Genomic DNA, 13,443 nt, shown 5'->3' on the forward strand with positions numbered 1-13,443 from the left:
CAAATAATCTTATCACCTTCAAAGGAAACCGTACTTTGCATGATACGTATACCCATTCAAGCCATTCCACCACCTTAACCCACAATTCCTCCAAAATACAAGTGGAAACATACTTGGCTAACTTATTGGGTTTGTTTGCCTCCTTGTTTCACCAATAAGGTTTTCGTTATGTGCACAGATAATCTAAAGGGAAAATAAGAAAAAAGAGAAATAATAGGGGGAGAGAGAGAGAATAGGGATTTGCTTTACCGACGGAGCAAGGGTGTCATGGCGTAATTGGGAGATCACCTAGAGAACTAGTAGAGAAAAAAAAGAGAGAATGATTTGGCTTGTCAAGATGACAGAGGTCACCACTTTATTTATAAATTGAGATTATTACATATATGGAATGATTTACTCAATTCCAGTCTAGCACAATTAACATGTGCGTAATGAACCCAGACACTACAATGTATCTGGTTACATTACACACATTAACAAAGGAATAGGGATTTGCTTTACCGATGAAGCAAGGGCGTCTTGACATAATTGGGAGGTCGCCTAGCCTCTTTCTTAATAGAGAATTAGTTGAGAAAAGAAAGAATGATTTGGCTTGTCAAGATGACAGAGGCCACCACTTTATTTATAACTAGAATATTACATTATGGAATGATTTACTCAACCCCAATCTAGCACAATTAACATGTGCATAATGAACCTAGACACTACAATGTATCTGGTCAAATTACACACATTAACGAAGGAACTAAACCAGCTGGGGAACCGGTCTACACTTCAACAAAATTTTTAGGGGATTCAATACTTATCTCTTCCATTTGATACTACTAATAAATAGGGCTGCTAAAGGCAGCCGTTACACAACTTCTACGCTTGAGTTAACACTTCCATTACAACTCCTCCCACGTATTACAACTCACTCCTAAACCTCTATCACTTAACCGTGACGACCCAATAACTCCTTAACTGCCCCACATAACACTAGAAATAACCCATCCATTACCAAATAACTAACTTCAATATAGCAAAGCAATAATCCAGCCTTGATGCACGTATTTGTTACGTGCAAGGGTAACCTAAACAGAAAATAAGAAAAAGAGAGATAATAGGGAGAGAAAGAGGGAGAGTTCACTTCTTTGGCTTCCTTTCTTTGGAAGGGCAACGAATCCTCAAGATTTCTTCATCCTCTAAGTTGGGCTGCTGTGTGTCTCCCTAAGAAGGAAGATGGCTTGGGTATTAGAAGAATCAAAGAAGCAAACTCTGCTGGTATCATCAAGCTAATTTGGAAGATTGTTACAAAAATGAAAAAGCATCTGGGTCGATTGAATTTACTTGGGCCTCCTTCGTCAGGATTCCATTTGGACTGCCTCAGCCTTGTCAAATGCTTCTTGGGTTTGGCGCAAGATCCTAACTACCCGCCACCTGGTGCTTCAGGCCATTCACTCCCAGATTGGTAATGGTCTCTCTTCTTTCCTTTGGCTGGACCACTGGCACCCAATGAGGATCCTCCTCCACTCGGTCACCTCGAGAATCATTTATGCTTCTGGCCTTCATAGGCTAGCTTTGGTGGCTGACATCCTAGATCAAGCTGATTGGGGCCCCCCTACCACTTCCCCTGTGCTTAATCTTATTTGGAATGATCTTCATTCCATCTCCAGAAGACCTGCGACTAGAGGCGATTGTGTTTCTTGGTCGTCAAGCAACTCAAGGTCCTTCTCCTCCAAAGCAGCCTGGAATTTCATTCATCAGAAAGGTCCGTTGGTTTCTTGGTGGAATCTTCTTTGGTTCAAGCATCACATTCTCCGCCACTGCTTCACGGCCTGGAGGGTCTTCACCAACTGTCTTCCAACTCATGCCTTTCTTCGCAATCGCCAGATCTTAGTCTCCCCTACGTGCTGCCTCTGTTGGAACAATGTGGAAGACTCTGATCACTTATTCTTTGATTGCCGTACATCGGCTGCCATTTGGAAGGGCATTCTGATCAAATGCTGGCCTGCCCTTCAAAGAATTCTCCCTTTCTCTAGAGAGTGGATTTGGATTGATATGACCTATGTTGGCTCCTCTATTTGTGATACGGTTGGAAAGATGGCTTTTTGTGCAACTCTCAACCATATTTGGATGGAGCGTAATTTCTGGAAATGGACCTCCAACTCTCGATCTTATCAGCAGATTTGGGATTCCATTTCTTTTGAAATTAAATCGAAGTTATCGCTAGCTCCTCCCTCCTTTTGTTCTGACAACCCCCAAGGAACAAGCTAATAGTTGCCTCCTGGGGTCTCTCTAATGTCTCTTTTGTTGCTCCAGCTCCCCTTAGCTGAGGCTTTGGCTTGCTGTTTTTCGTTTGTTGTTCCCCTTCGGGGGTTCTTGTAATTCTTTTTCTCTCTTTGGTAATGAATTCTTTTATTCACCCAACCAAAAAGAGGGAGAGAGAGAGAGAAAGAGAACAGGATAGGGGTTTGGCTTTACAGACGAAGTCGGACATCTTGGCTTAGGTGAGGAAGCCTACCTCATCTCTTAGAGATATTTTAGGGTTCCAAAAGTCTATCTTTATTATTGCTTCATATCTATTTAAGGATTACAATAAGGAGTTGTAACAGCTCCCACTTCTCAATAACCGAACCCATACCTCTCCCACTATCGTCTAACTCCATCAACTAATTACCATCCTACTAACTCCCTACAACAACCCATACATAACATATTACAAATAAAATAATTAATTTAAATTAAATAATACTTAATAGTTTTACTTCTCACAATGTTTTTTAAACTCTAGGCACAAGTGCACAACACAAAACTCTCCATAAAATTACTTCCTAGTAATACTAATTGGTGGATTTGGGGAATATAAGAAATTAAGAACTAAGCAGACTACCAACAAAATGTACAGTGAAATATGTGATAGTAGAACAAACAAGAAATAATTTTTCTGAATTGATTTAAAGAAAGAGCCAAAAAAAAAGGATGAGATACATCCTCCTGAAAAGAAAAGGTATTTCGCTACAAAAAGGCCAAAGTGGATAGTATACTCTGGAAAAAAATAGTACATAATATACAAAAATGAGGAAAATAATCAGCATAAGTTCAGAGAACAAAATTGATGGACCTGTTTGGCAACAGTCTAGAACATACTTTGATAACAAATTGACCATAATGTAGATTTACAATTTCAAAACAGAATTAACAAAGGGTTATGGACGTACCTGTAAGAGTGCAGCAATAGTACCAAAAGAATTCCACAACAATGGGGCCAAATCTTGGAATATCTCCCTCTTCTAAAGAAAAGAAAAACACAAGTTATAGCCTATCACAGAAAAGTAAAACCTCAATTTATGTCATAAATGTCAAAAGAAAATGTTCTTGGCACAATTCAGTCAACCATTGATAACTTGCAGATGTAGAAGAAAAGGTCTTTAATTAAAAATGAATACAAACATCCGATAACTCTAGATTATAAATACAAAAAAATAAACTAAAATAAAATAGGACCACAGAAATTGAATGTCCCTGCATGCAATCTTAAGTTCTTAACAAAGCAATTGGAAAGGTATTAACACAACATGATGAAAATCTGTGGATAAAGCACCATAATAGGTTAGTATATAAGTAATATTGAAACTCACGAGCAGAAACTGCATAAGATACCTCAAACCAAATCGGTTATTCTAGATTAATGCATCCAACCTACTGCAACATAATACAGCTACAACCAATTGAAATGTATAACTAAAACAATCTGGCAAAAGCCACATGCAAGCATAAAAGAGTATCAACATGTTTCTTAATTTCATGTCCTTCAAGCCTTGACTGAAGTCATATAGAGTTGTCAGACAAGTATAAAGATGGAACTTTGAGTCTAGCATGGATGAGCATTTGATCATGGCCGCAGTAACAGATATCTGAATATTAATCTCCAGACATCGTAAAATGCTTTATCCAAGTAGCCAACAAGTAGAGCAAGTTAATCCAACTGAAGCATTTTTGAAAAAAGAAACTGATAAACTAAAACAGATCATTCTTCGATGATTTGCAATCGATGAATCTACCACTAACAAATTTCAGAATGAACATATTTGTCACATATAAAACATTCTATGATGACTTTAAAAGAAATGAAAATTGACAATTCTTTGGGGTCTTCAACTAAGATTAAAATTGATAATTCTTCAAGAGGCTTCAAGAATTCAATAAAAGAAGTGGCATGGGACCCTTTTTGTTTTTTCAAATGCCCATTAAAATCCAAAAAAAAACACTAGCAATACAACTTAGCTATAAACAAAGGACAATCTTAGATTTAAACAATACTAATCAAGTGGAAGAGGGTTGGGGGAACAAAACCAGAAGGGTATACCTTAGAGAGTTTAAGAAGTGCATTCGCTTTGAGAATCAAGATCACGGTTACTAAGCTCAAGCACCAACTGCTCGGGAGACGCCATTTTTGATAGTTATATATTAAGGGTACTTTGGGAACTAGTTTATTTACTTATTGTCTTACATTGTATTTGTCCTTTTTTACTTTTCAACTCCCTAGGGAGCTGTATGTAATTCCATATATTATGTTAGTGAAGTAATATAGGCGTGGTAGAGATCATTTTCTCTAACACACAACATTCTACCATCATCTCTCTTCTTCTTCTTCGTCGTCTTCTTCTTCTTCTTCTTCAACCTTCTACTCTCATCTCTCTCCTTGTTCTCTTACAATCGTTAACTTCCAACTATTCTACGGTCCTTATTGGCCTGAGCAGAGTTAGCGCTGGCGTTGGCGTTGGCATTGGCATTGGCGTTGGCGTTGGCATTGGCATTGGCATTGGCATTGGCATTGGCGCTAGCAGAAGCAGTCTTGGGGCCGCTGAGGGGAGGATTCAGAGAGAATGATTGAAAAAGGATAGACATAAGCAGAACTCAGCGAGGCATCGTGGTTGGATCACTTCACGTGAGTATTACCGGCCATTGACACGTTATAAGAGAAGAGCAACAAAATAGGGGGCTTTCCCCTATTTTACAACTTCAAAAGCGATTTTTTCGATCTCCACTGGGGAAAGCAAATGTGCAAGACAAGTGATAAACTCAGATGGAAACCGAAATCAGGTAATAAACAAGTGTCAATGGACTGAGGCCTAATATCTATAGCCCAAGTTCTCTATGGAATGCGGATATAGACGATTCCCTACAAGCACCATTGTGGGGCGGAAACTGCCCGCCACACCAATAGTCATTCTGAAAAAGGTATCATCCACATGGAGCCCACATTCAGATTTAAAGAAAAAAAATATGTGACAAGGAAATTACACTCTAGTGTAATGGGGAAGCTTTTTCCTAAAAGGGAGGCAAGGTTTCTATACCGGCCTGTCTAGAGTTTGGTCATGTGGATGAGTAATGCAACAATTTTAATGGTACGGGTATCTAAGAAATAGTTTGCATCCATTAAAAGTCAAATTTTAGTATCAAATTCAGTCCTATATATCCCATATATCTTCATATAGCCCCTAGACATTCTTTTTTTATATTATTTTCTATGACTTACCCAAAATAGTCCTTGCATCCTCTTGGTTGTCTTGACTTCTTTAATGACCGTTTGGTAACTCCACTTAAGCTTAAAACTGGCCATGTGAGAAAAAGACCTTGGGGGTCTCCAAAATTTCAGCACTATCCAATTTTCCATGTGGCAAATACTTGTGTAGTCCAGGAAAATCACTTCCAATCTCACGAATAGCTCATGATTTCTCTCATCGATCATTTTTCCCTCATCACATCAAGGATTCAATTGTATGCTCTAGCCATGGTATATTTTCTCTATCCTTTCTTTTTTTTGGGGGGGGGGGGGGGGGGTGAGGGGAGGACGACTAAATCTCCCCCTCTAAAATCTCTCCTCCTCCTAAAGATTATTAAATCTCTAATCTTACCAATTGTGCGATAGTCAAATATAAATCTTCCTTTTAAGGATTATTAAATACTATAATCTTACTGATGCAGCCCAGACCTGCAATATGAAGCCCAGATTACCAGCCAGGCCGACCAGGCCAAGGCCTTAAGAAGATCGGCCAGGATAGCCCATAACAAGGCCAAGAAGAACCGAGCACAGCTGGCCAAGGTTAAAGGTCCAGCATACTTGGCCATGGTTAAGGGTCCAATCCTTTTGATTGATGCACCTACCATTCTTGGTTGATTGACAATCCAATCCCTTTCATTGATGCACCTACCATTCTTGGTTGATTGGCAATCCAATCCCTTTGATTGATGTACCTATCATTTTTGGTTGATAACAATCAATCAAGAATCTCTCCCATTTTGGTCGCACCACTATTTGGGAGAATTTAATTTATATAAGGATGATTTCCATCTCTGCTAATAAGGAAACCATATTCAGAAGATCTCCACCAACAGCTGGCCATTCCCAAAGGAAGAAATCCAAAATCGTGGAGGAGACTCAGCCCTTCCACGATTCTTGCAACAGTGCTCCCCTGATTTGAATTTTCTTCTTTAATTTTTATTTTTTTATTTTTTTTGCATTTCATGATTTGAGATCTCTCGTATAAGTTTAAGTCTGGTAGACATTGAACTTCAATGATTATTGGAATGAAAATTGAGACATTAGTCTTTGGAGCTCAAGAAGAGTTTCCCTACAATCGTGTTGTGCTTGTTCGATTGATCAACTCCATGACGAATTACAGCGTTCTCGATTCTCCCGATCCATAGCCGCCACAAGGCTGCATTATTTGGTATCAGAGCTCTTGGAGGAGAACAAGAGACAAAAATAGCACCAACACGACAAAGACGTCATACCGTCCATGTTGAGAATATCAATGCAAGAGACGAACGTTTGCGTGTTCAGCAAGAACTTGCCGAACTTCGCCTCGAGAATGAACATTTGAGGAAAGCTTTGCGACGTCCGAGTTCGAATGAGGAGACATCTGGCGCTTACTCTTCGTCTTCAAAGAGTCAAAAATTTGTTTGAATGAGGAGTACTAATCGACACAGATCCCCCGATTGGACTCCACCAATATGGGATATGAGCTTCAACGATAATGAACCAGAAATTATTAGTTCGGCTTCACAAGTCGACATCGAAGGTGATCAATTCATCACCTAGGTTGATTATAGAGAACCTCCCAAGTTTGACGAGTACCAGGATGAGTACATTGACGAACATTGCGGTTTTGAAAACCTTAAACCTGATTCTATTTTAGAAGCACAACACGTTTCTATTTCTGAAGATTTCTTCATGAAGGAAACAATGAACATGGCACCATATCAAGATCCATATTACTTATTCGCTGACAATGTAGCAAAGAAGATGAATGGAGACACATTCCAGCGGGTCAACATTACTAGTACGTATGATGATCCGTATTTGGCTGTTATTTCTCTCCCATCTCTACTTCAATTTGTTCAAGGTATAAGCATCATCTACAAGCCATATTTTAATCCCTCATTTATTCGAGCCGTGAATACATCAATTGCTATCGTCATCAAATTTGAAGTCGAGTTGCAAATGCTGGTATATTCAATTGGAGAGATCACTAATAACTTTGCTTGGTTTCCGATTGATCTCAGTGGGTGACAACCATCATCGATCGGGGCAAGAGTTCGAGGACGAACTCTTTTACAACCTGGAGGGAATGATGCAGCCCAGACCTACAATATGAAGCCCAGATTAGGCCGAGCATTCTACAGCCTTAAGAAGATCGGCCAGGATAGCCCATAACAATGCCAAGAAGAACCAAGCACACCTAGCCAAGGTTAAGGGTCCAATCCCTTTGATTGATGCACCTACCATTCTTGGTTGATTGACAATCCAATCCCTTTAATTGATACACCTACCATTCTTGGTTGATTGGCAATCCAATCCCTTTGATTGAAGTACCTACCATTTTTGGTTGATTGACAATCAATCAAGAATCTACCCCATTTTAGTAGCACCACAATTTGGGAGGATTTAATTTAAATAAGGATGATTTCCATCTCTGCTAATAAGGAAACCATATTCAGAAGATCTCCACCAACAGCTAGCCATTCCCAAAGGAAGAAAACCAAAATCGTGGAGGAAACTCAGCCCTTCCACGATTCTTGCAACAGTGCTCCCCTGATTTGAATTTTCTTCTTTAATTATTATTTTTTATTTTTTTTGCATTTCATGATTTGAGATTTCTCATATAAGTGTAAGTCTGGTAGACATTGAACTTCAGTGATTATTGGAATGAAAATTGAGACATTAGTCTTTGGAGCTCAAGAAGAGTTTCCCTGCAATCGTGTTGTGCTTGTTCGATTGATCAACTCCATGACGAATTAAAGCGTTCTCGATTCACCCGATCCATAGCTGCCACGAGGCTGCATTACTTACCAAGTTTACAGTAGTCGTATACAAATAAAAACTTTCCTTTTAAGAGCAATTAAATTCTTCGTTTCTTTGTATAAATAGCCTAGAAAAGATACTCTAGTGTGCTAGTATGGTTTGTATAATATGGTGCAAATTAAATCCCCTCATTTTAAGGTTAGTACGGAGTTATGCACCTTTTTGTTTATGAATAAAAATATCATTACCAAAAAAGAAAGCCCTAAAAGGGATACAAGAGAGAAAATACATACAAAGCCCCTAAAATATGCTAAAGGGGGAGATTCCAAGAAGATACAATATGCCTATTTTTTGGAGTATCAATAAATCTAAGGGGCACACCAACAATTTTGCTTTTGATATCAAAGGAGACGGATTCACAAATCTGATGGAAGGATCGAGAATTGGGAGACCATCTTTTGTGGTTACGCTAGAGCCAAATATGGTGGATTGCAACACAGAAAGCAAGCTTCCCCAAACGATCACAAGCTAAAGAACGTCCGTAAATCATGTCAATCCAGATCCACTCTCGCTGAAGAGGAAGGATACACCGCCTAGAGGGCGAGCAACGAGAAAGAAGCCAAGACCAGATCCGAGAGGTGAAAGGGCCGCTGAAGAACAAATGGTCAACATCTTCTAATCCATTCCAACAAAGGATGCAGAATGGGGCAGCAGGGATATGCCTTGGGATGAAAAAAGACTGAGTCAGCAGGAAATCTCTAAGAGCTCTCCAAGAAGTGAAACTTTGGCGGGGATGTGGCTAGGGAACCAAACTAAATTGCGCCATACAACCACCAATCCCTGAGATTTAAGGAGATTCCAAGCAAACTTCAAGCCAAATTGGCCCGAGGAAGAAACAGTCCAAGTAATCCGGTCACCCCTCCCCACCAGTCTCCTGGAGATGTTGGAGAGAGCTGTCCAAAAATGGTAGAGAGAGGAGGGGGATGGGTAAGGGGGTACCCATGGCCATCTCTGATAATAGATGAAACCATCGCAAGTCTATCAGAACCCAGGCTGCAGATGACTCTATCACTCACCAGCTGCTGAAGACTACCCAACGGGTGCCAAGGTTCCAACCAAAGTCTCGTGGCAGCACCATCATCAATCAAAGAAGAAATGTATCTAAGGGCCAAGGTTCTAAATTGCAAGATTTTCCGCCAAATGCAAGAGGCTTCAGAGAGAATGGGAACCGACCAAATGGAGTCTTTTCGGAGAAGTCTAGAATAAACCCAGTCCACCCAGTTACTCTTTTGCTTTGATGCTATCTTGCAAATCAGCTTGAGGATACCGGCAGAATTTATATCTTTGATTCGTCTAAGACCCAATCCTCCCTCTGCTTTGGGGAAACAGACAGAAGCCCAGGAGATGAGATGGAGGCATTTGGTGTAGTCCGAACCTTTCCAAAGAAAGGAGCACATTAGAGCTTCCAATTTGGCAATAAAAGCTTGAGGAATGCCAAAAATACCTGACCAATAAAGATAAGAGGAAGAACCGATCGGATTAGTTCAAGGCGATCTGCAAAAGATAGGAGCTTGCCCTTCCAAAGTTGGAGCCGTTTGCGCACAAGGTCAAGCATAGGGGTGCAATGATGGGCAGTTAACCTAGCTGGAATCAGAGGCAAACCCAAATACTTGACAGGGAGAGAATCAATAGAGAAACCTAAGAGATCCTTTTTCTGTCATGCTAATGGAAAGTATAATGATTTAGTACTTAGAGATATTCCTAGTTGTGATAAAACTACCATCCATGTGAAAGCGTCTAGAAAAGAAAAAGGGAGGGACTTTGCTGACTAAGTATTTGACTTTCTCTTTGTTGGCCTAATTTCCTGCGATTGTGGTTTATTTGGGCTCTCTACAACCCTAACCCTTAGGTGACCAAAGATCCCCATTATTTTCATTATCAAAGAAATAGAGGGCAGTATTACAAATTACATGAGAAGTCAGAAAGAATGGAGACTCCCAAACATTGAATGAGGTATCGGTATGGGGTCGGCCGAAACGGGTCTGACCGATCCTGGATCGGGAGTTGGTATCGAATCAAGGGTAAAATCGTAAAAAAAAATGATTTGTAATGAAAACTAGGGATAAAATCAACCAATCCAAGCTGATATGGGCAGACCCAGATCGGTATCGAGAGAGACCGATACCATCCCCAATACCAATATCTCAATCCCTACTCCCAAATTATCTTATCACCTTCTAAAAGGAAACTTTATTTTGCATTATATGGATACCCTTTCAAACCATTCCACCACCTGAATCCACAATTCAACAAAATACAAGTGGAAACATACTCAGCTAACTTCTTGGGTCTGATTGTTTCCACGTTTCAACACCAATAAGGTTGTACGTCTCGCAATGTTTTCAAACTCTAGGCACAACACAAAACTCTCCATGAAAATACTTCCTACTAATACAAAAAATAAAAATAAAGCCACTGAAATATTCAATCCCTGCTTGCAATCTTAACAAAGCAATTGGAAAGGTATTAACAAACACAACATGATGAAAATCTCAGGCTAAAGCACCATAATAGGTTATTATATAATTAATATTGAAACTCACGAGCAGAAACTGCATAAGATACCTCACACCAAATCGGTTATTCTAGATTAATGCATCCAACCTACTACAACATAATAAAGCTACAACCAATTGAAATGTATAACTAAAACAATCTTGCAAAAGCCACATGCAAGCATAAAAGAGTATCAACATGTTTCTTAATTTTCATGTCCTTAAAGTCTTCAATGAAGTCATATAGAGTTGTCAGACAAGTATAAAGATGGAACTTTGAATTTAACATAGATGAGCATTTGATCATGGCCGCATTGACAGATACCTGAAATATTTATCTCCAGACATTGTAAAATGCTTTATCCAAGTAGCCAACAAATAAAGCAATTTAATCCAACTAAGCATTGTAGAAAAAAAGAAACTGATTAATTAAAACGGATCATTCTAAACTAGCAAAATTACCAAACTTTCAACCGAAATTATGCTGCTTCTGGGTTTCACCTCCTGTTTCATCTCGGGTATGTTGAAATTAGCAAATTTCACCAAGATTTTGAGGAAATTTTAAACTACGATCTTTGATGAACTTGCAATCGATGAATCTATCACTAACGATTTTCAGAATGAAAATATTTGCTTACATATAAAGCATTCTACGATGACTTCAAAAAATGAAAATTGACAATTCTTTGGGGTCTTCGACTAAGATTAAAATTGATAACTCTTCAAGAGGCTTCAAGAATTCGATAAGAGAAGTGATAAGGGAACCTTTTTCCTTTTTTCAAATACGCATTAAAATTCCATGAAAAAAAAAACCCCCCGGAATACAACTCGGCTATAAACGAAGGACGATCTTGGATTAAAACGATAATAATCAAGTGGAAGAGGGTTGGGGGGAACAAAACCAAAAGGGCATACCTTGGAGAGGTCAAGAAGTGCGTTCTCTCTAAGATCAGGGTTACTAAGCTCAAGTACCAACTGCTCAGCGGACGCCATTTTACGGTCCTTGTTAGCGTGGGCGGCGTTGGCGACGTTGGCGTTAGCACTGGCAGAAGTAGGATTGGAGCCGCTGAAGGAAGGATTCAGAGAGAATGACTGAGGAAGCATAGACATAATCAGGACTCAACCGAAGCGGCGTTGTTTGATCACCTCACGTGAGAATTGAAGACCGTTGACATGTTTATAAGAGAAGAAGAACAGAACGGTGTTTTCCCCATTTTACATATTCAAAAGCGAAATTTTCGATTTCCTAGTGGGGAAAGCAAGTGCGCAAGATAAGTGATAAGCTTTACCAAAAAAAGATAAGTGACAAGCTCGGAAATGAAAACCGGAATCACGAAATCTGCAACTGTCAACCTGACCGGGAAAGCGGATAGGAGGGGGGGGGGGGGGTACCCCGGATCTTTATCACCTCCAGCTCCCTGCCCGGCCCAGTTCCTCTAACAAGGGGGTTGAAATGACCACCCTAACCCTGCTCAAAGACTGCCCAAGTGGGGTCTACCACCCCTTATTAGAGGAACCGGAGAACTGGGCCGGGCAAGGAACTGGAGGAGATAATTTTCCGGAGTTCCCCACACATGGGTTTCAAAAAATGGAATCGAATGGGAGAGCAAGCCAATCCGGATTGGAATCAGTGATTCTCTATCGATCTTAATCCTGAATTGAAATTGAATCGAATCAGATCGACTGATTCCTAGCCATTTTCTTCATGGTTTAACTTGGATTCGACTGATACTCGATTTCTGAAGCTGATTCCATTTTCCTTACAAAAAAAACCATCTTAGAATCGGTTGGTTCGGACCAATTTAGGTTGATTTAGATTTGAATTAGATTGGAATTTGCTCTGATCGATTGATCCCTGAATTCTAATTTTAAAACCTTGCTCCCACGAGTCACAACATGGGTGTGGCAGGCGGCCATTCTGAAAAAGGTATTATCCACATGAAGCCCACATATTCTGAGTAAAATAAAGAAAAATTTTAATTCAAAAAAAAACTATGTGAAGGGTAGATTGCACTCTGATATCGTGGGGTAGTTTGTTTTTTAAAAATGCATTAAAATTTTCAAAATAGAAGAAATGTTTCTATATCGGCATATTCAGAATTGTATGTGTATAAATGATGTGACAATTTCAATGGTTTGTATCTAGGAAATAGTTCGCATCGACTATATGTCAAATCTTACCCTTAATGGTCCTCGCCCTTTCGGTAGTCTTGAACTCTTGAACTCTTGAATTCTTTAATGCTTTATTTTCCCACTTAGTAGATTCTATTTAAGATTAAAACTGGCCATGTGAGCAAAAATCCATAGGGATCTTCAAAATTTTAGCACTATCCAATTTTCCATGTGGCAAATAATTGTGTAGTCCAAGAAAATCACTTCCTATCTCACAAATAGCTCATCATTTTCTCTCCATCGATCATTTTTTTTTTCATCACATCAAGGAATCAATTGTAGCTCTAACCAATGTATATTTTCTCTTCTTTTTTTTCCAAGAAGATTTTTTGGACGGGAAGGGAGGAGGACCATCCCTCTAAAACCCCTCCTTCTAAAGATTTTTAAATCTCTAATCTTACCAAGTGTGTGATGGTCAACCGTCCT

At 39.5% G+C, this 13,443-nt stretch overlaps 1 protein-coding gene across 2 annotated transcripts in view; it reads right to left on the reverse strand.

Moving 5' to 3' along the window:
- LOC122639882 (CCR4-NOT transcription complex subunit 9-like) overlaps window positions 1-12,073 on the reverse strand; it is a 43,673-nt gene extending 31,600 nt beyond the window's left edge. The window contains exons 1-2 of one of the 2 annotated variants that reach the window (XM_043832902.1): window positions 11,761-12,073; window positions 3,201-3,269 (exon numbers count right to left, since the gene is read on the reverse strand). In XM_043832902.1, the coding sequence (XP_043688837.1) occupies window positions 3,201-3,269; window positions 11,761-11,955 (264 nt within the window). In that variant the 5' untranslated portion in view covers window positions 11,956-12,073. Of the gene's footprint in view, window positions 1-3,200; window positions 3,273-11,760 lie in introns of both variants that reach the window. The other variant, XM_043832901.1, reaches the window with a different exon arrangement.
- Window positions 12,074-13,443: the final 1,370 nt, after the last annotated feature.

The sequence above is a fragment of the Telopea speciosissima genome, chromosome 9 (assembly GCF_018873765.1).
Source record: "Telopea speciosissima isolate NSW1024214 ecotype Mountain lineage chromosome 9, Tspe_v1, whole genome shotgun sequence".
NCBI classification, from domain to species: Eukaryota; Viridiplantae; Streptophyta; class Magnoliopsida; order Proteales; family Proteaceae; genus Telopea; species Telopea speciosissima.